Here is a 23,997-nt window from a genome sequence, read left to right as displayed (position 1 = left end):
TACCTCAAAAAAAGTATCCAGAACAGTTTCTCTTTGACATAGTTTATCTCAGAATGTAGTGTGGAAATTCTGTTTAAAAAAAAAAAAGAGTGATTTTCCACAAGAATACTAAATTTTTGTAGTTTCTTAAGAATTTGAGTTTCTAAGTAAACTGAAATTTGCTTTTTCTGAGAATAGTCACTGGTACATCCGTAAATGGAGTGCATCTCTTTCTGGTCTGTCCCTCTAGCCATTTTGAAGGAGAGTCTGCCAGCTAACTACCAAAAATCTGCCCTCACACTCCTCCACCACAGCCGAGCTGCAGCGGGACATGGCCTCCCCATCACAGAGCACATCACTCAGCCTCTCTTGCAGCCTCAAGTGCGCTCACCACTTAGTTCTCCCCAACGGAGTGCGAGGGGAAATGTGTCCTCCTGTGTCTGAACCCTGAACACTGGCCGCACCCACCCGGATAGAAACGTGGGCTGCAATGGGACAGAAAGAACGGGCCTCGCTGAGCCATGAGGCCTCTCCTTCAGGCCCATGAGCTGCAGAGCTTCTCTGTTACTGCAGCTTTGCCTTAATACTGACACGCCCAACCCTCTCATTCTAGTCCCATTTCTGTCCCTTCTGTCCTTCATCACCTCCTCCTTTTAGACTTCGCCTATCCTTTCCGTGGGCTCAAGCCCATGGCGCGAGGACAGTTCTACAATTTTGAACTTTCTCAAAGTTCAAGCAGAGGCCTCTTCTAAGGCCCCACCCTGACACTTTTCTTTCCTTAGAAGATAGACTAAAACCAATAGCTACCTCATCAGTGAGTAAGTGGTCAACGGATTTTAAACAATATGGGACCAGGTAAGCAACAGAATCATATTCTGGACCCAGCTCCCTGGCCAGGGCTATATCCAGATTTGGGCTCAAATGAAGACACTAGATCAGCTTAGAGCAAAAGCCAAGCTCTCGCCTTGGGCTGTAGTGAAACATCACGCTGCCAAAGGCTCAATGATCAGAACACAAGCAGACACGAACTTTTAAAAATCTAATCTATTTGTACATAAAAGTCAACTAGGAAGCAATCTATTAATGATATGTACTTTAAATTATAAATTGGAGCAGAACTGTAGATTTCAATGAACAAAGATCATATGTATGGTGTTCACGTCTCAGCACAGATACTGTGCAGACTTAACTAGTGGAAAACAAAGAGCCAGGAACTGACGGGTCTCCACAGGAGGGACAGATGAACAGTATCCGTAATGCACGTACAAACACGAAAAGCTGAAGAAGAAACCGACGTGCTCTTTGAGCACAAAAGCAAATCCCATTTCTCTTCTGACATGTTTATTCTTTCTCCCGAAAAAACTCTTCAAAATCATAGTTGTTACACTATGTTAGAATATTTCGTTCATGCCAGTAAATAACCCACCTTGAAAATCCACATTTTGTATTAAGTAAGCCGGATCTGAGGAATGTTAACAGCTTGGTTCCACATGACAAAAGTCAAGGAAGTCTTAGTCATGCTCTTATACATACAACTAAGTAACCAAATATTCTACAATATAATCAGAAGGAAACGGGTGTGCTTACAATGGAAAGAGAAGGATTTCTCATAAATGATACTCTCTGGGCTGTAAACTCAACTGTCTGCATCCCTGGCCCTGACACAACTCCAGAAACTTTTTGGGGTTCAATGTCAAGCCTTAGGAGAAAACCTGGTAACTGACATCACCTCAAGGTCAATTGTTTTAAACACAACCAGTTCGTACACAGGGACGAGAATAGCACAAGAACTCTACTTTCTTTTGATGACATTTATTTAAGGAAATCATCTTCATGAACAAAAACATTTACCTGCTCTTTAATTATGGTTAATTCAGAAACAATATTCCTTACACTGCTGTCCCGATCTTTTTTATCCTTTCCAAACGCTGGGTTATGTAAATTGACCTCTTTCATTGCTAAAAGATTTTGACCACTACGCTTTCTAACCTAAAATAAAGAAGATAAAAAAAATGAACGGGTTGGGGGTAGAGAGAGGAAGAAAGCGATTAGATTAATAAAGTCACATGATTAATCCAAGTCATCTAAATAAGTCATATATTTTAAAAAATTCAATTTCTATCTACACTGAGATCAGCTCAAAACATTGGTATCTCCTAGATCAGTCTGCAATACTTAGTTAAGATTTTACTGGGAAATACAGAAACACTGGTGTGAATTTAGAGAACGTGTCATGCATTGGGACAAGCCATTTTGACTACTTTTATGAAAAATTAATGATAGCTTTTATCTTTCAAGGTCAGTGATCAGTTTCTAGAGCTGAGAGCTAAGATAAGACAACATCAGTGCAACCATCTGTTGGACAAAACCAATCATTCTGATTTTTGTATCTTTGTTCACTTGACGAGGGCTCGAATTCACTTGCGTGTGGGTGCACGAGGGGGACCCTGGCTTTTTTGGGAATATCCGAAATGTTGGCCAAGGGCAAAGTCACCTTGTAAACGCAACCAAAAGCTCCACTTCCAAGATGATCCAAAATTGCATAGTTGCCTATATATTTCGAAGGAGATTTATTCTGATTAATGCTTTCGATATTCTCAGCAATTTGCCTCAGTTCATCCTCCTAACCAAAAAATAAAAGGGAATGGGTTGCTGTGATAAATCCATCCTGACCACAGAGCAGCCTGCCGAAGTATTTAAAACTCAAGACTCACCACTAATAAATTCAACTTTGATACCAATTCTTCGTAAGCAGCGATATCACGAACGTAATGTCCAATATCAATGAAGATCTCAAACAAGTCGGTGGGGAAAAGTCTACATAGAAAAACACACACACATGCGTCAAGTACGACTTGGAAATTGGGGCCTGTTCCTCCCCTTTTGGACCCAGTTCACTCACAGGTTAGTTACATTACATACACTATCCAACAAGTAGGGGAAAATAACACTCACTGACTTACCTCGCAAACGTAAACTAAAGCTACAGTTCTTAAAGGGTAAGGAAAATGACTGGGAAGGAAAGCTCTAGAGACCTGCTGTATGACACTGTGCTTACGGTTAAGGACACTGTACTGCACACTTAGAAATCTGCTAAGAGGGTAGCTCTCATGTTATGTGCTTTTTGCCATGACAGGGAAAAAAAAGATATGACACAGATTTTTACAGAAACCTTATTTGTAAGACAATCAGGGGTATAGTATTAAACACAGTAGGAATGAATGTTTACTGGGTGTTTATTGAGCCCGGGGCATTTTCACAAATGCCATTTGATGTAGTCCTCATGTTAACCCTAGGAAGTAAACATTAACCTAACTTTGAATGTTTTATGAAAATAAAATTAAAATACAGGTGAAGAAAAAAAAAAAATGAAGAGATTCTGCATCATTTCCAAGGTACTGGCTTCAAGGATTTATTAAAATCTTTAAATCCACTGAAATGGATGATTTGGGGCCTTAAAATGAAAGGCTATAACGAATAACTAATTTTACTTCCTTTTCTTCCCCTAAATTCAAGTGTCACGAAGAAATAAAAGTAAAAACATAATATATCCCACGCTTCTGAACAAAAGATGTTATATTAACTCCAGGTGTTCTTTCCATCCTGCCTCACCAGTAACCTTCCAGTAAGAACTCAGACCTACGCCTGCAGCTAAGCTGGCCACCTCTGTCTCAGCGGCGTGCAGACACACCTGCGGGAAACCAGTGTCTGCTTCCCAGGGTGGCGGGTTCTCTGTCCCGCTCACCACACGGCCTTCTGATCCGGGAACATCCAGCCGCCTCCCCTTCACATGAGTTCCTACCCTGCGAAGGACACCCAGACAAACACTTCCTTTCTATTGACTAAAAGGAAATGACCACGGTCAACTCTGGTCCTCTCTGAATGGGCCAAAACAAGCACACAGTTTTATTTCATCCATTTAAAATGTTAATGTCTGAAAGAAAAAAAAAAAAGAGAGAAAACTGAAAAATCACAGTGGTCACATGTAATTACAAGAGTTGTCCTAATACGGTGATTTCTGTGCTTTCCTCACCATTTTGTGAATTGTCAGTGTTCAAACACCACTAGGACCACTCAGGGTCTTTTTATCAGTGATTTTTAAAAATCTGAAGACACACGTTTTGCATCCTGATCCTTTCTCACTGTTGGCAGCTAAAGCAGCTATGTGTAAACAGCTGAGTCCGATGATCATTGGTGACTTAAATTTTTCTAAGCTCATACCTTTTAAAGAGGGGTCTGTTTCTTTCCATACTGAAGAGAAATCTCAAGGCTCTGAATGCGTAACACTGGAAAATGAAAAGGATGTGTGAGTCTCAGACTGGAGTCCAACGAAGTAAACCATTTTCAGGACAGACTATCATGAAGTGACCACTAACGTGGGTTGGCTTGCGTGTGGCTGGTCTGCACGGGAGCCAGATCTTGTAACTGAACACAAAATACAACAGCACCTGGGCTGGTTCTCTTGTTTAAAAAGCGTTTGTGTCGTGGAAGGCAGGGTTCTGGCCTTGCTTCACTCAGTGCCCGTCATTCGCTCCTTGCCAGAAAGTACACAAGGAACAGAGACAAGAAATAAAACTCCTCTGCTGAGAAAACTGCACGTCCTAAGGTTTCCAGGAGCTCAAGGTTTGTTTTGTTTCTAGCCTGCTGTGTATTCCTCAATATTGACATGGTTTCTGTGAGAAAATAAACACTAGAAATGATGACATATAAAAATAACCACAAGCACACTGGACTCAAACTTGACAAATTGGTCTCTTGAGTAAAGTCTTAAGCGTTTCCCCAAATAGAACACTCTCCAGTCACTCCCCAGAACACTCAGAGAGAGGCCTGGGAGACAAAGGAAAACAAACACCTGGCATTTGCAGAGCTGAGACCAGAGAGTGAGCCCCCGCCCAGCCGGCCAGCACGGGCCATCAGGGCCTCCTGCATTTGGATCTGGAAGCATTTCATAAAATTAGTGATCTGACCACACCAGGGTCACACGTAAAACCGCCTGGAGAAGCCACTGACACGCAGCAGTGGGGAGCATGCGTGTGCCTTGGAAGAATTTCCACATAAATCTGTAAAAACCTCCGCGGGCTTAACAAACACATCTGCAGGATGCACCGGACTCCGTCTGTGCTCCAGTGCAGCGCCACGCGTCTGCGCCATGCCAGGGAAACCGAGTCCCACCCCTGTACGCTCTCACCGGTAGCCCTTCAAAGCCTCTGCCTGCCAGCCCACAGACACCAGCAGACACTTTCTGCCTGGTCTGCCCAGCTTTCTGGGTCAAAGCTCTTAAATCACACTGAAGGCAAAGGCTGTTTCTTACTTTCTTTTCTGATGACATGAAAAAAAGGATGAAATGCAACTACTGAAAAGGCTTAAGTCTGATTTTATCACTCTGGTGGTCTTGGGGAACACTGGCCCCCTGATGCCCACTCCTTGAGAAAGCACACAGGACCCTGCATAACGTGCCCGCTTCTTACCTTCCAGCCCTCATCTCCTAAGGCACTCCCAACGCACCCACACACCCGGCCCCTCCGAGCCGCCAGCCTCCCACGCTTCGCACGTGCCGTTCCCCGTGTGGATGCCTTTCCTGCCGTGGCAGATGTCACTGGTGCTCACTTCTATCCCTCTATCCACCTGGCCAGGACCCCCTCCTCCATCAAGAGACTCTGACAGATATGGCTTTGTGAAGGTGGAATGTTAGTGACTGTGGTCTGAGCTTAAAGATGGTATATAATTTCCTCCTTATTATTTTCTGATACACAAGCCTGTGTTTTTTTTTTTAAAAACAGAACTTACTGATAAGAAAAGAACTATCTAAATAAAATCACCTAATTCCCTGCAGAGAAGCCACTGTTAAGCCTTTTGCATTGTTTTAATAACATCTGTTTTCATGCCAGCCTCCCTCGTGGTTATTTTTCCCTCATGGTCAGTACAGGGGCTAAAAATTCTAAAAAATTATAGATTATATTATCAAAATCTCCCCAGATTTCAGTAACTTGATATTAAGGAACAATGGACATGTTTATTACCTGTAATAGATTAGTTTTTGCTGCGTTCTTTTGTTTGTTTGGTAAAATTAATTTTGCTATTGTATATACACCGTTTTCCTGGAAGAATAAAGGTGCCATGTTATCAGTGACCAGGAACAATGCCATAAAGAAGGAAGTGAGGAATTTAAAAATATTACAGAAGAAATGTTAGTATAATTCTGGAACCATAGGTAAATATCACAGGACAATACAAAGTATGTCAGTGTAATACTTCTAAACACCAAAGACAATAACCACAATCTTACAATTTCAACTGTCATTAAAAATTATAAATAGCAAAGTATATCAATTAGAAGTGATTTAAATACTTTTAAAACAAACAGTAGGGGGCCAAAAAGGGGACAGAGTAAAGGGATCCAAATATCTTTATATTTTGCACTTTAAATATTTAATTAATCTAATTATGAAATATGATTTTCTCCCTTTATAGTTTTGTTAACTAAATGATATGTGTAAATAAATTATTAGAGAAAAGAAAAGAAAAGAAATAAAAGAAATAGAAAAGATTAAAAAAAGAGAATGAGGGGGGAGGTATATAGCTCAGTGGTAGAGCACATGCTCAGCAGGCACGAGGTCCTGGGTTCAATCCCCAGCACCTCCTCTAAAAATAAATAATAAACCTAATTACCTCCCCTCACCCAAAAAAAAACCCAAAAGCAAAAACAAAACAAAACAAAAAGAGAATGAAAGTTACTTGCGTAAATAGTTAACATCTTTCTAAATTTATTCTAATACAAATACCGACAGGGAGGAGTGAATACCAAGTATTACCTTACTGCTACTTTTTTATTATCTATTAAACCTATAATTTACTGAATTCTACTCTGTGTGGGCACTTAGATTTTACCTGGGAAGAGCTTTATCTGCCTTACTGCACCTAGTCTTTATAGCTATTCTGTGCATTCGCCTATAATGTCCCTGTTAGATGCATGACTAAGCCAAACTCAGAGAGGCTAAGTCACTTTTTCGGGGCCAAGACAGCACATAATGATATCAGAACTCAGCCTCCTCCAGCCCCACCAGCCACCCCTGATCTGCTGAGCTCTGGGGACCGGGGCTCTTACTAACTCTATGAATTTATGTATTTTGAAGTTATGTCATACTGACCCCCCAGAAAGTTTCCTCTGTAAAATTCAACAAGCAGGAAGTTTCAGAATGGAAACACAGACGAGTTGTATACAAAGGTGTGTGTTTACGCGCACACACACACATATGTATGTAACTGTATATGTAGTGGGGTTCATTAATGAATAATGCTTTGCGATTATTGCTTTGCAATAAATATTTTGTTTAGTGCGTTTCAATCGCCCCCAGTTGAATAACTTGATGAACTCTTAAAGTGACTGCTACGCTTAACTCACGGTACCCTCTATGCTCAGAATAGTTTTAAAAAAAACAAAGATAAAGAAAATGAGAAAGACTGCACATCATACAGAGAAGAAACATCAATTAACTACATGGCAGTTCTTTTTAGGCCAGGTGAGTTAAAAGAGGACAAGAAGGTACAACAGAATTTTATATATTAAGTAAGATACATGGAAACATTTTAAAAGCATGCTGACGGGATCCCAGAAGCTACGCTCTGGGACACAGGTGCCCTGAGGCAGGCCCCCTCCACGGTGACGCAGGTCCTGGCGCCCTGCCCCGGAGAGCAGCCTCCTCACCTGAACCACCTGCTGGGCGTTGGCGTCGTTGAGCACCAGTTCAGTGAGGGCTGCGCAGCAGGCTGCAAGGAAAACCACCAAAAAGCACGTCTGTCATCGCCGCGGCCACACTGCTACTGCTACGTCAAAACCCTAACTCCCTGCCAGGGAGAGTTCTGTTGGCAACAACATGAACTTCCCTTCTGGCATGGCTCTGGGAGAAAGGAAACTGACTTTCAACGGCTTCTAACTCTCCTCTTGATGTAACTCATGGGCTCGTACACCCCATGGCAATCTTTGATTGAGCACTTACTGTGTACCAGGAGGCAGGGACTGCTTCTACCCAGTTCACTGCAACCCCCAGTGCCCAACGTGCCCAGCACTTAGCAGGTGCTCAATACACATCTATGATATTTCAGTAAATAGCGAGTACTTTAAATATATTGTCCAAATTAACCCTTACAAGCAGGGTATGAACTACAATTACCAGCATTACCAAAGCCAAAACTGAGGTTCAGAGAGGTTAATAGACTAGGCCACAGAACTGGTAAGTGGAAGGGGCCAGGCATCCAATCCCAGGCATCCAGACGTCCAGGACATGGAAGGGGAGGAATGTCTGGTATTGCTAACCTGCGAGTCCAACAGTGGTACCAAGACGTTTCAGGCATCCACATGGATTTAATGTCACAGTTTTTTTTAACGCAAATATTTTAAACTGAAGTGGAGTCAGTTACAATGTGTCAGTCTCTGGTGTACAGCACACTGTCCCAGTCGTGCATATATATATATATATATATATATAATTGTTTTCGTATTCTTTTTTGTTAAAAGTTATTACAAGATATTGAATATAGTTCCCTGTGTTCTACAGAAGAAATTTTTTAAATCTATTTTTATATATAGTGGTTAACATTTGCAAATCTTCACATTTTTTAAAGTTCACATTTTTTAAAGTTACAGACTGGACCTGATTAATATTATCATGATAATCTTATACCAGAACACAAAGTTTAAGCAGCATCTAATAGTAAAACATAGTAACATGATGTAAATACCTGCTTGCAGAGAGAAAGTATTTTCTTGTATTTCCCGAGGGCTTAAATCTTCTGACAGGTGAAGCTGCTGGATTCGGCCTGCGGCATTGGCACTAGACAGGCTTCCAATGGACGAACGATCAGAAACAAAATTTCTGTCTCTGAAAAAGAGAAGTTAATGCACAGACCACATTAACCATGTTCCTGCAGGGTCAGTGCTTTCCAGGTCCTGTGTAAACGGGCTTCGTGAAGCGATCTCAGCCTCCCCCGGGACATGAGGACCCTCCTGCGCAGGCGCTATCGTTTGACCCCCAGTCCACCTGGGAGTGATTGTGTGCATGGTGTGAGACAGCAGTCATCTCCCTGCTTTTTTTCCAACGTGGTTACTGAGCCGCCGGGCACCGGTCACTGAGAAGCCGGACCCTCCCCCACTGCTCCACGCGGCCCCCTTTGCTTTGAACTCTACTCTCCTGCCAGTTACCTGAATACACCTCAGCCTTTATCATTCTGAGTTTTGTCTTTTCCCCTTACATTCCAGTCTTCTTTTATTTTAGGAAAGCTCTCTCCTATTAGATCACAGACGTTTTTCAAAAATTCCTTGTTTTATTCTCGATTTGAGGGATATCAATGAACCACATGTTGAAAACCCATCTTCTGCGGGCCGTGTCCTTTGTGTTCCGGTTGCTCTGTTCCTTGGTCTTTCTCCTCTGTGTTGTGTGTGACGTTTCCAGGCTTGCCCTTCCTTCTGCTAATTTCACGTTCCTCCTGGTACTCAGTTCTGCGGACGTGACCCAGTCCTCACGTTCCTTCCCACCTCTGCAGTACTAGCCTGCTCTCCCTTTTATGGACCTATCATCTCATCTTTCTTCTAGTTTCATAAATGTCATGTTCTGTCTAATGTCTTTCATGAAACAAAGCATTCGTTTTTCTGTTTTCTTAGGGCAACAACTTTGACCATAGATAATTTGTCTGTCATTATCTGCCTTGTTCCCTTTTGTTTTACATGGTCACCATGCTTTTTTCATTTATTTATCCTTTTTCGTTTTTTTGAAGATATAACACCATTACCTTTAATTTAATAAATTCTGTGGTTTTTTCTTTAATTTTTTTTAACATTTTTCATTGATTTATGATCATTTTACAATGTTGTGTCAAATTCCACTGTAGAGCACAATTTTTCAGTTATACATGAACATACATATATTCATTAATATTTTTCTCTGTCAGCTACCATATGTGTTTTTTCTTCTTACTCCCAAACATGCCTATGAATCTACACTTGTGTGTTGGACATAAAGTACACACATTTGGAGACAAAGAGCAAGGGTAATTAGAATAGTCATATTTCACATGTGCTTAATGCTTTATATATATATTACTTATTTTATTTATTTCTTATTGACATATAGTCAGTTTAACTGAAACACTACACTGTACCCAGAAATGCTTTATATTTTATAAGATTCCTTCTCCATCACTTCCTGTTAGCTTCAAAATAACCTCCTGATCAGGTATATAACAGATAATATTTTTATCTTCTCTCTTTTACAAACAAAAATCACACTGATTTGTTACTACCGCAAACTCTCAGTTACAAAGCGACTATAACTAGAATCTTCTGGCACTTAGTAAGGAGACACTTCCATCAGCTGAACTTCAATTGCTAATAGACAAATTTGAAATTTTCATAATATTTGAGATAAGTCTTTACAGTTTTGGCAATTCCTTTGGTCTAAATGATTTAAAACTCTAAACATTTAACTTAGCTGTATTGAAAAGTTCATAGAAATAATTTATATTTAAATAATTAAATCTGATTATCAATTTCAAATTGTTTATGTGCACAGCTACTTGCTTACCACATCTTTTTTTTTTATTGAGGTAGAGTCAGTTTACAATGTCGTGTCAAGTTCTGGTGCACAGCACAATGCTTCAGTCACACATGAACATACATATACTCATTTTCATATTCTTTTTCACCATAAGCTACTACAAGATATTGAATATAGTTCCCTGTACTATACACTATAAACTTGTTTCTTCATTTATCTTTATGGCAGCAGCTCTATGTAGATTTCTACATGTCCAAACATAATGTGGATAGAGTCTCCTTGGCCCACTGGACCCCCCCCCCTTTGGCGAGCACAGGGAAGGCAGTGGAACTGGGTCTAGGGACAGTCAATATCAGTGATCGTTCATTACGTTAAAGCTTGAACTTTAGGGATCACTCTACCTGATCAAGAGTATGCAGCCCTTTAGTAACTGCCTTTGGGTTGAGGACTGTAGGTGAACGGCCAGGGACAGGTCTCCAGGAAACCGCCTGACAATAGAGCCTGTTCATACTCAAGCCAGCAGACAACCTGGCAACCTCGCCCCTTAGACCAGCTCCAGGCAGCCCAAACTCTGAAAGGATACTGTTTACCCAGCTGGGGCAATAAATTCTCCCAGAGCACCGAGCCATATTTAACATAGAGTAAGTGCTGACATACATCATCTTCCCAGGGAAGAGATGACTAACATTGCACCAGAGACGCGGACTGGGAAAACTACTCTTTAGCTGCAAAAGAACTCTCTTCTATCAAGGATAGTTATGGCTTGAGCAAAAGGGGAAAATTAGTGCCTTATAGTCAACTCAATTCTATGTGGTCAAAAGGCAGGTTTTGTCCTTGAAGTACTGCTTAACTATCATATAATTTAATTTTACCATCTAGAAAATAGCTGCTCTCCAAGAGGGCTGCCCACAGCAACTGCGACAGGTATGACAGACCAGTAACGGAAACCACCGCCACCAACATCATCAGCTTGCAAACTCACTCCACATAAAAAACCTCTGCAAGCTTAATTATTCTGACTATCAGGCTAGCTTATTATGCCACAACACTAACGAAAGATTTATAATTTCCACTTTAAAGTATTTGAGATTTTTCTGTGATATTTTATGTGATATTTAAGCAAGTAGACTGTTGATAGTCTACACATTTTTCCATGGTTTTGGTAATGACAGAAATTGTTAACAAAGACACTGCTCGTATCTCTACGGTCTGTTCTGATGCTTTGCAATGTTCCCTCAGAGAGAATGGAGCTGGTGACACATGACACAATGTCAAGTTATCGGGCACAACAGGCCCAAAGTCTGAATAGTACTGATTTGATGAGTCATATTACAATCGGTAAGTTACTCTGCTTTTATGAGAATGAGCTTCATATATATATACTACAGATAAATGTGATCTTTTTCAGGCAGACACGATCCTTTTCAGCTCTGATTCAGTACTTACAGGGATGAAGCTTTATAATAATCTTAGGTAATAGAACCTTCCCACTGATGGTACCAACAGACACTGTCATTCAATACTTCAATAGACGTAATACATACACTAGTATCTACTATTGTTTTTTTTGCTGTTGTTAACAGTTTTTACAACATAAATCAAGAGAATTTCAGTTTGAAACTATTTCAACAAACCATTCCTTCCCCAGATGCATGGCTTTGAACGTCACTGGATTCTACTTGTACAAGAGAGGTAAGAAGGCGTCAGCCCACCTCAGACCCCGCGATGGGTTAGAGAGAAAAGAGGAGCAAGGGGACCGGAGCCGGGGACATGGCAGTCATTTGATTAACAGGATTTTCTCCCATTTTAACTAGGGACTATACACCTGTTCCCTTAGTGCAGGCTTTGCCTTCCCTTTATAGCTGAATGACATACACGCACACACAGACATTGTAGTAAAATGGTAGTAACTAAGGTAACTGTTGGGATTGCTATATGCATACACTGATTCAAGAAAAAGGTGGCAAGACATTTTCTTTCAAGCCACATTTGCAGACTGAGAGCCTTCCACACTCCTGGCGCTGGCCTGGAGGCCGGTGATGCACAGACAAACATGCAGGCCAAAGCCTACTCTGACTCACCCTCGCAGAATGTGAAGCAGCTGCTTGATGCCTCCCCAGACGCGAATTTCCACACTGGTCTCGGGGTCCTCACAGACCTGAACCAGGATCCAGACGACGCTCCAGAGCAGCTTCAGGTGGTCCGAGTGGAGCAGGCTGAGGAGCACGGGCACCCCCTCGTAGAGCTTCAGCTGCTCTTTGACCTGGCGCTCGGCACAGAGCAGGCGCAGCAGCTCCGCCGTCAGCCTGCGGGGGGCGCGAGAGACGGCGTGAGGCTCAGGCACCGACCTGCCGTGCAGGCTGGGCTGCGATCGCTGCACGGACTAGCAGGCCAGCGTGTTCTAAGCCACAGGTCCGCATACGCATGTCTGTAAAGGGCTGGACCACAGCCAAACGTCTTCAGCTCTGCGGGCCATGCGGTCTCCATCATGACTGCCCGGCCATGCCACCGTGTGCCGAAGCAGCCACAGACAACACGCAGGTATCAACCGGCATGGCCGTGTTCCAATAAATCTTTATTTACAAAAAACAGGCAGGGAGCCGAATTTAGCCTGCAGGTCACAATTTTCTGACCACTTTCTAAGACATAGCCTTACTGGATCCCCACCGGTCTGGCTAAAAACCTACTAACCAGCAAATAGGGACCAAGTTCATACAATGGGACCTGCACTGTGCTCGAGACAAAAGAAGTAGAAAAGCTTTACTCCCAGTCTTCAGAAACCTACTATGTGATTGCAAAATTAAGCAATTAATACGTGATGGCAAAAACACTATGATGCAGGGAAATTAAAGGCCAAGCGCTCAGTGAATATCTGGAGAATAAAATGAAAGTAATGATGACATAAGGACACAAGGTTCAACTGAACTCTGGAACCACCCCGTCTACAATGTTACGATGCAACTGACGGTCTGTGTGTCTGTCCCCTGTCCTGCACTGTGCAATCGTGTCTTATTCATTGTCAGTTTTCCAACTCCCGTGCAGAGGCTGGTGGGTGAGTGAATTCAGATAACCAAGTCTACAAGTGTGGTTGGTAAAGAGGGTTAAGCTAGCTTAGAAGAAGAATAAGGGATTTACCATGAATTAAGTCTCAGTGTTTCATTACTGGGGATTTCTGCTGTCTATTTTGCCACTTTAGAAAACCACGACTTATCTGAGCAAATATCAAACGATGCAGGTTGCAACTCTGTAACTACCTGGATACAGTAAGTTTTAGGGCAACATGTAGCTCAAGTGAAAATGAATTAATTTTACTCTAGATTCTGTTTTGAGTTATAACAATAAATGGTCATGAAATAAGTCCGTAGCTCTTCACATATTTTACTTGCCTTAAGCAAAACAGATTTTAGCAATCTAATCATTTATTCAACACACAATCTGAAATTACTAAAAGTAGAGACATCTGAGTCTCTTTTCTTAAGGAAACAGAATGGAAATAAATGCAATGAACAAAAACATTAATGATTCGATCATAAGATTTATATATTTCAAATCTATGACCAGTTCAGGAAGTAATGCAGATCCAAAGATAAATCAATGTACCTATTTCCTATTGGTTCCTTTATATAAACTGAAATAGAAAAATAAATGCCAAGCTGACTCATGATATTCAGTTAATAATGTAAATAACATGACATAGTAAAAAACACAATAGTTGCTTTCATCAAATATAAGACATTGTCTGTTTCCCATTAGCAGTCCTACCTTTTGGAAAGCAAGTCATATTCATGTAAAATCATCAGAAGATTTTCTACAATGTTGAGTTCACTTATCTTCTCCCTACATTCTGGACTACAAATTGAAAACTATCAGTAACTGCGAAAAATGCATTTTACCATATTTTTCTTGTAATACCGTAACCCTCATATGAAATTCATCCCAGGAGTAGAAACAAAATGCAACAGAGCTCTATGGGGCAGGGCTACATCAAATTCCAACATTCAGTAAGTATTATATGTCATCAATTTAAATTTAATAAAAGTATGCTGATAACCTCTGGAGAAAGGGAATTACATACTATTCACAAAAAAGCAACGATCAGCGTTACGCACGGCAGCCACCTCTCCCATCTAAATTGCTACAGCAACAGAACTTACTAAAATACACTTACCTTTCAGCCAAACTAGCCAGGGCCAGAAGGGCACCCAACAGAACATTAGTATCTCGGGCACTGAGTAAATTTACTAATGTCTGAAAAACGAAGTAAAGTAAGTTTTAATTATGCAACTACTACAAGCTTCTTGAACAGTATACTGTTTCCGTCTAAAGATTGTACAGGCTTAACCTCAAAAGATCTGTTAAATGCTCCTGATTCCCAGTTCCTACGGGGGCCGGTGTCCTCCCCCTCCTCAGACCAGCTCCTTGTCACCATTCCTTGCCCAGGACAGAAGGCAAGAAGGGGCCGAGGAACACGACTGAGCTGGGAGTCTTCTGCGGCTTATCGGTCACCTTCTCTGAATTCCCATGAATGCAAAGGCATGTGTCGTCGCTCTGCATTTTTAGAATGCAGAGTCCCCCAAACGCACACACCCAAACACGCTTCAGGCCAGAGCTGTGACCCCAGCAACAGCCTCCGGGATGATCTGGGGTTTCCACCATGTGGGTTCTCCCCTTCGTGGCTCCATCCTCCCCGCTATCTTTCTTCCTTTTCTCTCTCCCTTTTTCTGTCTTCTGACACACGGTTTCCCAGACTTCAGTAACTGACGGACCATTTCCCAACTTGTGTCACGCCTACTCTCGACACCTTAACGCTACTCAGAAACGTCCTTCAAAGCCTAAGTGGTAACACTGGCGAGACACAGAGGTATCGACGTAAAAAGCGCTGCCCCGTCTATCACCCAGAATCACCCCCTACAACGAGCAGCATGTGTGAACACATTTTAGGCAACCTTGCTCTAGGATATGCTGGAAAGTGGCCTCCTGGGACAGAAGAGCTCAACGAATTACTGAGACCTGGCTCCAGGCAGCTACCGTCTAAATAGCTATGTTATAAATATCAATTCAGTCTGTCTTGATTAAACCTGCATTCAGCCATCTTAAGATATATGTTGGACTCATATACCCATCTCATTATAAAGTTAAAACATGTGAAATTGGGCTACAGATCATGGTAATTTCATATGGTTAAAACTAATATATCCACATATGCCAAGTGGAATGTATTTATACATGTATATATGTATTTATTTATTCATTCATTTATTTGTAACTACACACCTAGGGTCAGCTGATATATACTCAAGGTTTTTCAAGCAATATTTAAATTAAGCAACAAACCTAGTTAAGCAGTAAACAATTTAATGGCACAGAAAAAAGAGAAATGTTTCAGAAAACCTCTGTTTGCTGTTTCTATATTACTCCTTGGGCTGGTAAAGAACATAACAGAGTTAGCAGGGATTTAATTTTAGGCAAGGCTAGCAGGTCTGTGAATGAAAATGACACGCGGCTTGACCACGAGGGCTCGGAACCCTAGCATGTGAGCCAGCGCCACGTGAAGCTGAGACGCCCGCTCCTCCTGGGACCACTCACCTTGTGGGCTCCACTTGTGGTGACCCATTCTCTTTGGTCTTTGACAGCAGCGAGTTTTTGAAAAATGTCTGTAAAAGAAGGAAATATCTCAGTGATGGATCTGAAGCTTAAAGGCGGTTAGTGCTCACAGAACCTAAGGTCTCAAGTTCTGACGGGCAAGCAGAGGAGGACAAACGGGAACACAGGCAACACGAAAGAGACAAGGGGGCAGGGGGACAGGATGAGTTTTTACTGCAAGAATCACCCTTCAGGCTCAACTAGTATTTACCATATTTTACTGCTGTAATAATGAAATATGGAAAGAGTGAGAAAAAAAAATCAAACCTTTCCTTCCACTTAAGAGCCGGGTGAGTTCCTCACCATCATTACAAGTTCTAAGTGACACCTATTCTTCCAAGATCCTCCCCATAAAGATTTCAGGTGATGGGCTTATCAGCAAGTTCCTCAGCTGAGGGGAGCGGTTGGCCTGCAAGAACCTTCCTGGTGCCTCACGCTCAGCACAGACTCCTCTCTCCTGCAACTGAGAATCAACGTCCTGCCCTGCAGACACATGGGAAACCAGCCTCCGCACACAGAGAAGCGGGCCAGCCCCCACAGCAGCAGGCCTCCACGCTCATCTAATCTGGAGAGACGGGGGGTGGGCTGGCAGGAGCGTCCGGAGAGAGGAGACGGAGTGTGGCCAGAGCAGCTCCCCCTCGCACAGAGCAGTGTCTCCCGTAATCATCACCGTATCAGGGGGTTTGTCTCCTTTTTCACTTTCCGAATGTTCCAGATTTTTGGAAGGAGGTATTGTTAACCCAGCTTGATAGATGAAAACTCAACAGTCTCTGACATTTTAATAGACATCAAAGGAGGCAAAAATATTTTTAGTAAAATTTGCTTTTAGGAAAGGATGTTTCTCTTGCACTAACTAAGATAAGATTGTGCTCAATGAAAATCTTTTTAAATATGAAATTGGGCTTTTCAAGGTAAGTGTTGCGATCTAAAAATCTCCCTCCGGGCACATGTTGCCACCGAGTGTGACAGCCGGTGTGGACTCTCATCCCTCACTGTGTAGGGGACGCTCGTATACATTCATACATATTTGCCCTGCGGCAAACCCCACTCCCGGGAAGTCGCTGTGTCCCCGGGACAGGCTTACACGTCATGTTGACCAGCTTGTCCACGCTGTGCTGCGCCTCCCCGTGGCTCAGGTACCCGTGGGCCACCATCTCCATGCACTGCAGGAGGGACCAAACCAACAGGCCAGTCAGAAGGGAGGACGGCAGGTGGGGACAAGACTTGCACTTCTGCAAATGAGCGGTAGGTGGCGCCGCGGGTTCACCACACAAAACTCGTGCCCCTGGGCCTGTCTCTCAAGCGCAGAAGCTGGAGGGTTTCTGGGTCCCTTTTCTCCTGAACGCCCTGGAGTGGAGGGAGGGAGCTGGAAAGACTGTCAAAACTCTCAAAAGTCCCAAAACAACTCATAACTGAGTAAGTTTGTGTTGTAATTTAGTCTCCAAATGCAAACAAATAAGATGCATAATATATAGTACACAGAATGTTAATTCTTCAATGTACTGTTTTAGCAGAATTTTTGTAAGACACTGCATGTACTTTTATTGACCTTAGGTTTTATAATAGCCTCAATTATATCTAATCAGCATACAAGCAGAGCGCAACAATCAGAATGAAATGTACGGGGTGTTCTAAATCCCTGGCTGTGGATTACTGACTATAATGAGAAACATGCTTAGAGAAACGTAAGTAAATTTCTGATACTTTAATGGAAGTAAAGTGAATAAAAAGATCCTTTACAATATAATTTTTATAAAAGACTTTTATCAAATAAGATAAACCTCTAGCCAATTTTAAAAATTCCTTAAAAATAAAAACTAGATGTCCTAGCAACTTTCCAAGAATAAAAAAAATTAAAATAACAAATAATAATTTTTAAAAATTTTAAAAAATAAATACATTTAACAGTAAATTGCCATTAAAGTTCACCATCCATTAATTCCTCAGAACTGAGTTGGCAGGGCCAAAGGTTTATGATGAAAATTATTCTTTCCATACATGGTATAGATTTCAGGAGAATGCACTGTTTCAACTCAATGCCATGCCTGGGAATCTCGTCTGACTGCACTAATAAACCCAAACATTGGACTGGCTCAGCACACACGCTCACCTCATTACCTTTCCTCAGTAGTTGCCAAAGCAGAAAAATAAGTGAAGTCAAGATCTCTCCTCACACTGTCATTTATTTTAGCATTTTAGTGAGCACAGTAATTCTTTGTGTTGTGGGAAAGTTATGAGCATCTCCATAATTGCCCCCATCACTCGGTGTGGGCAATGCTGAGGCCCTGGGCCTGCCAGCCAACACCCATTTATTCACCTTACTAACTAAAGACAGATGATTTTTCATAGAACTCTCTCGTTTCAACAGGCTGGGTACAGTGAGCCCCGTTAGCCAGGAGAAAATGTCCCAAGTCCCTCGCTGCCCTATGAGTGTCCTGTCTCAGGCTCACACCTACCTGCCCTGCCTGGTCCTCTCCTTGGTGGGCCACGCAGGTAAGAAAGACACCTCAGCTGTCACACACCTGTGTGACCTCTGCCCCAGGCCATGGCATAAAAAGGAAAGGCAAGGCCAGCCAGTGCAAAAGGAGTCTTACCTGAGCGAGGTTTTCAATCCCACCCAAGCTATGGAGTATTTCCTAATAAAATAAAAACAACACAACAGGTGTGAAAGATGGGAGTGTGTTTACACACAATTTCTTTACTAAGTCGTAAGTTTATAAATTTTTTTATTTTTTGAAGGTCCCCATTCTAACATAAATATGGAAAACTTTGATGTTTGGCACTCACACTACATTTAAGATACACTATTAATAAACAGCTAAAAGGATGTAAACCTGCTCAGAGCTGCAGCCTGCCTCCTTGTTCTTTTTACTTCCTCCCATATCACCATAAAATGTTAGAGCTGGAAAGGGCTGGCAGACATCATTCCCTTCAGGTTAGGAAAACTAAGACCCAGAAAGGTACACCACTTGGCCTCAGTGGCAGAGCCTGGCTAGGCCCCCGGCATCCCTGCAGCCCAGGACCCTCCTCCAGGCGTCTGCACAGTGTGGTCCACGGACCAGCATGATCAGCATCACCGGAGCTGATCCGAAGTGCAGACGCTCCTGCTCGCCCCAGACCTGCTGAACGACCCTGAATTTCAACAAGACCCCCAGGAAATTCGTACACCCAATAAATTCTGAGGAACGTTGCTCTAGTAGATTAGACTTGCAGGGCTTCTCAAGACGATTTGGCTAACAGTTTTACTGAGCCCATACCCTCAACAAATACAACAATAATCATTGGAAAATGCCCTCTGATATAGGCTGTTAAAACCAGCTCCCAACAAGAAGGCACCGCGTGGAACTTCTGAAACTGCCCCAAAGTGCGTATAAGAAAGATCACGTTGGGAGGCTGGAGTCGTGAAAGGCAACTAGCCTGGTGCTCGGCTGATGGTAGACGCCCTCAGGTTACCCACACTGACGTTTATCTTCAGATAAACATTGTTTCAGGCGGCCCTAACATGTTTAAAGCTGTGTTGACACCTCTCTCCTTACTTCACACGCACACAAGGAAGTTACCTGAAATACAAACATTTGCCGTCACCCCAGGTCTAGTACCAGGGTGACCGCGAGATCCTGCCCTGCCCCGAGGCCGAGGGGGCGCTGGGGAAAGGTCCAGGGGCTCCTGGCCTTCTGGCTCAAGGTTCCCTTATTCTGTGTCAGGTGAATTTGGAAACAACACACCCAGGTGTAAATTAAGAATGAAGGTGCATTTATAATTCAATTAAAAACAGTTCTGTGACCACCGACTCATTTGAATTCCCATGACTGCTAGTCACTTCGCAAGAGTTCTAAGTACAGAACACAAGAATACTGTATACATTATCACTAATTATGGTAGGACATTTTATACATATGAAAATAAACGTAACATTTTAAGATCACTCATATTTCTTCAACAAATATTTTTTCCATCTCTGTTGAGTAAGACCTCAGGGTTAGGACCTGAAGGGGACACATATGTAGACGACACTGGCTGACTGCACTGAGCTACAGGGAAGCAGAAGGCAGATATACAGACACTTGGAATTCAAGAGACGATTTGGTAAGCGTTACGAGAAAGTTGTATAGGAGATGCCATGACACTCCAGAGGAGGGACGGGTAACAAATCCCCTGCTGAGAGGACAAAGGAAAACCTTGTAAGGGTGGCAGCCTCTGCACGGGCTTAGAAGGATGGACAGATTTGCTGAGAAGAAATGGGCAAACAGGGAAATAAAGAGAAATCCAAGCAGGCTCAAAGGTCAGAGAAGTCGCGTAGGAAGAGCAAGGAGTCCTATCACCCTGAAAAGCAGTTCTATGACTCCACGAAGGGAATTACTGAGAGTAACAGAAAACCAGGGCGAGACCAAACTGGGGGAAGACTTGGACGTGAGCCTGAGTTTGAACTTGGCCAGGCAGACCTGATGAAAACGTGCGACCAAGGGGCTGACAGAATCAGCTGTGAGGACTTCCGTCTAGTCTTGGAACGAACTGGAGGGGAAAGGGGGGTCCCGGAAGCCCTGCGCCCAGCTGGCAGGGGCAGCGGGACGGGCAGTGGAGAGACGGGGCAGGCTCGGAAGTGGAGCGACCAACGTCAAGACATGAGGACCCGCAGACCTGCCGGGAGCAGGGATGGGAGGAGGAGAAGGTGTCGCCACCGGTGAGCCGCGATGGCGGGAGGCAGGGACACAGTCAACACAGGGAAGTGGAGAGCGACAGGCTGGGTTAGAGGAGCCTCAGGCTCAGACAGGCTAAGCTGCTGGTGGTCTGTCCAAGCGAGAAAAGGCCAGCAGGCCGTGAAAAGTGAGACGAGGGCAGAAGACTGAAAGCTGGCATCGTTGAGAGGAAGATTTAAATTTGAAGCTTGGAAGGGAGAAGACACCAGGGAGAGAATAATGTTTAAATGAGGGGTCATGGTCATTTTCAAATGTTTACCTTGGCAAAAATACATGTATCCAATAGTCAATGTGAACAGTATGGAACCAAGTCCATGTTTCCCAAACCATGCCCTGGGAATAATCATTTTATTCTGGGCACTGGCTGGTACTAGGCATTCTATCAGAAAAAAAAAAAAAAAAAAAAGATAGTTGATGCCAAGAGCCTGAAAGACAGGAGAGAAAATGACAAAGAAAAGAACTTTGAGGGAGGTTAACACTGAGGAAGGCAGGATTAAGAAGGAGCAGGTAAATACTACAGAAAAGCACAAAACGATGAGGCTCTCGGGATCAGTGAAGGCAAACAGAAAGCGTGATAAAAGGTGTGGGCGCTAAAGAGAGGCTGGGAGTGAACACAGGGCTGAGGTAGGGCCGCTCAGCTCCACGACTGAATGTAATGGAGTTTAGGGGCTTCTAAGATTTTTCCCTTTATCTTTGATAAGCAGTGTGCTACGGTGGGTTCACTGAGACGAGGCTACTCCTTGGGACGCCAACTACACTTGCAATCTCTGAACCTACGTCTTCCTTTAATTCCGGAAGACTATGCGATCTTATCTTCCAGAGAGACCTTGGACAGAGGAGGCAGGGAAAAGTTATACAACACGTCAGTCCCCCAAAAGGGGGCTGAGTTCTAGTGATGCAGTCTGAGCTTTCAATGAAAGCAGTAATGAGGGAGAGATGACGGCTGGGTCAAGAGAAGGGCATTCTGGGGCTAAGAGGGAGCAGACAGGGAGCCATGGACACCGTAACACAGAGGAGAGATGGAAGGCCGGACCCGGGCAAGGAGGAGAGACATTTCTTCAGAAACAAGAAGGACAGTAAAGGTGCACTGTAAGTCCAATGTTTCAAGCAACACAGAACTTAAGAGAGCTCCTGCTGGGATTGGCCTCCGTTTTGCCTGTAACACGGAAAATGCTGCAATCTGATGACAATGACAGGGGTAGGAGGCATCTGGCTGTGACGCTGAGATGGTTTGGAATAGTGCCGCCCGTGGCTCCTGCGATGCTGATTCAAAAAGAGAGGAAGAGAATGCCCAGCGAGGGCGACGCCTTGCCGACACGCGCTGGCGTAGGTTGAAGTAAAACCCAGCGTTGCTTTGTGACTTCAGCCAAAAATTCTTGGCAGCTTAAGATGTTAAACAACTGCTCTTCTTTGTGGAAAGACTGCCAGGAGGAGAGGCTCGGAGAGCATCCCCGTCTATGGAGGGACTGGAAGTCAAGGGGAGATTTGGTTAAATGCGTGTTTCGGTCATAAAAATCCCATAAACAAAGGAGGTCACAGAATTCTTTCCTTTAGAGAGCAATCCAGTCAACTCTGTTCCAGCCCGTCAAGAACCAGATTAAGAAAGGCAGCAGTTTAGAAGACGGCCAGCAGTGGGACACAAGCACCATCAATTTCCAGAGCAAACAGAGCATCTCTAAGGCAAGTATCTTGATAACTTCTGTAGGTCAAAAAACTAGATCTCCTGTGAAAAACCACCTTCCTTCATGAACACTTTTACTAATGTTATATATACAGTGTTCTTACCCAAACGGAGGCCTGCTGGGGAGCACGAGGGGGCCACTGATAACGAACTGGGAAGAGCAACACAGACCGGAAGTCCCACCCAGTCACCCCAGAGGTAACACCGTGGAAATACACAGGTGTTTTTGTCCCCATCAAATCACTTCTCTCTTATCATTTTAAATAGCAGGTGAGACACTTCCCAAACGTGGGCGCTACTGAGTTGTGAGAGAGAAAACAAGTTACCAAGCTCTGTTTCAAACCAAAGCCCGCCAGTTTCTTTCATCTTGAAACAAGGGGAAAAAAATTTTATTTTTTTCAACCAACCTGATAACATGGATCCCTCATGAGCAGCCTCAGACAAATTAACACTCTCAGAAAATGGAGAGACGGGGCTCGATCAACCCACTCTCTGGAAAAAGAAAAGACAGAACATGTTTGTTCACGAACAACACAAGACTGAGAGGGCGAATGAAAAACGTCTGGAGGAAGAACAGTAGCTTATCTCAAACAGTCCGCAACGGGGACCGTTATGCGGTATTCGAGGACTTGACCCATTTTAATGCCAAACACACAGAAACTTCCATTATCAATATGAAGTAGAGGCCCCCCCAAGTTATTTGGTTCTCTGGGCCCTGACTGACTCAGAGCAGCCTCTGATCAAAGGAAACAGCTAAAGGGTCCAACTTAACAAGACTTTATAACCTGGTAACTTGATATCCATGTGAAAAAATAATATGCATCCACTAAGAGAAAATTATTTTAATTTTACTCTTAACCAGGCTTACTTACTAATGAGCTGTGAGCACCTGCAGATGCTACACAACTTCTCCAGCCTTGGGATCAGACCCAGCCCCATTATCTCAATTTCCTCCTCTGCCTGATTTTCACAGGACACTTCCTTTTTATCGCAGTAACCACTGAGAACCTGGCTACAGAAAACCTGCCATCATCTGAAGGAGGGCAGTACGATCCAACGTGGGAATTGCAAACCACCTTGAGTGGTTCGCACTGTGTCTGACAGGTATTGTGTATCGCTGTTTTCCTTGAAATTTGAAAATATCCCATGACACCTCTAGGGGGTTCTCTGCAGCCCCCAGGGCATTTCAGTGCTCGTTGTAAGAAACATTGTGATGAAGCATTTTCTTAGCTCATTTTCCCCAGGAGCAGACTCTGAGATGAAGACTGGTGTGCACGTGAGTGATTAAGGGCCCGCTCTTGGGGGACTCCCTGGGAGTTGGGGGGCAGAGGGGAGGAGGGAGGGCAGAAGCCAAGCGGGGCCCTCTGCAGTGTGAGTTGTACCTCGTGTCAGGGGGGCAAGCACTCTGGGCTTTCCTTCACCCCGAACTGCTGTCACAGCAGAGGAT

The 23,997-nt window shown here is 43.4% G+C and overlaps 1 protein-coding gene across 4 annotated transcripts in view; it reads right to left on the bottom strand.

Moving 5' to 3' along the window:
• NEK10 (NIMA related kinase 10) overlaps positions 1 to 23,997 on the bottom strand; it is a 152,805-nt gene that overhangs the window by 88,424 nt on the left and 40,384 nt on the right. For all 4 annotated transcript variants that reach the window (XM_032459417.1, XM_014561306.2, XM_032459418.1 and 1 more), the window contains 14 exons: positions 22,958 to 23,042; positions 18,767 to 18,808; positions 17,257 to 17,335; positions 16,116 to 16,183; positions 14,698 to 14,777; positions 14,292 to 14,378; positions 12,611 to 12,835; positions 8,719 to 8,858; positions 7,685 to 7,746; positions 6,000 to 6,077; positions 4,201 to 4,265; positions 2,694 to 2,796; positions 2,474 to 2,602; positions 1,831 to 1,968 (listed from right to left, as the gene is read on the bottom strand). In XM_032459417.1, coding sequence (XP_032315308.1) covers positions 1,831 to 1,968; positions 2,474 to 2,602; positions 2,694 to 2,796; positions 4,201 to 4,265; positions 6,000 to 6,077; positions 7,685 to 7,746; positions 8,719 to 8,858; positions 12,611 to 12,835; positions 14,292 to 14,378; positions 14,698 to 14,777; positions 16,116 to 16,183; positions 17,257 to 17,335; positions 18,767 to 18,808; positions 22,958 to 23,042 — 1,381 coding nt within the window. The remainder of the gene's footprint in view (positions 1 to 1,830; positions 1,969 to 2,473; positions 2,603 to 2,693; positions 2,797 to 4,200; positions 4,266 to 5,999; positions 6,078 to 7,684; positions 7,747 to 8,718; positions 8,859 to 12,610; positions 12,836 to 14,291; positions 14,379 to 14,697; positions 14,778 to 16,115; positions 16,184 to 17,256; positions 17,336 to 18,766; positions 18,809 to 22,957; positions 23,043 to 23,997) is intronic.

The sequence above is a fragment of the Camelus ferus genome, chromosome 17 (assembly GCF_009834535.1).
Source record: "Camelus ferus isolate YT-003-E chromosome 17, BCGSAC_Cfer_1.0, whole genome shotgun sequence".
In the NCBI taxonomy this organism is placed as follows: Eukaryota; Metazoa; Chordata; class Mammalia; order Artiodactyla; family Camelidae; genus Camelus; species Camelus ferus.
This window is presented reverse-complemented; position numbering and strand designations above follow the sequence as displayed.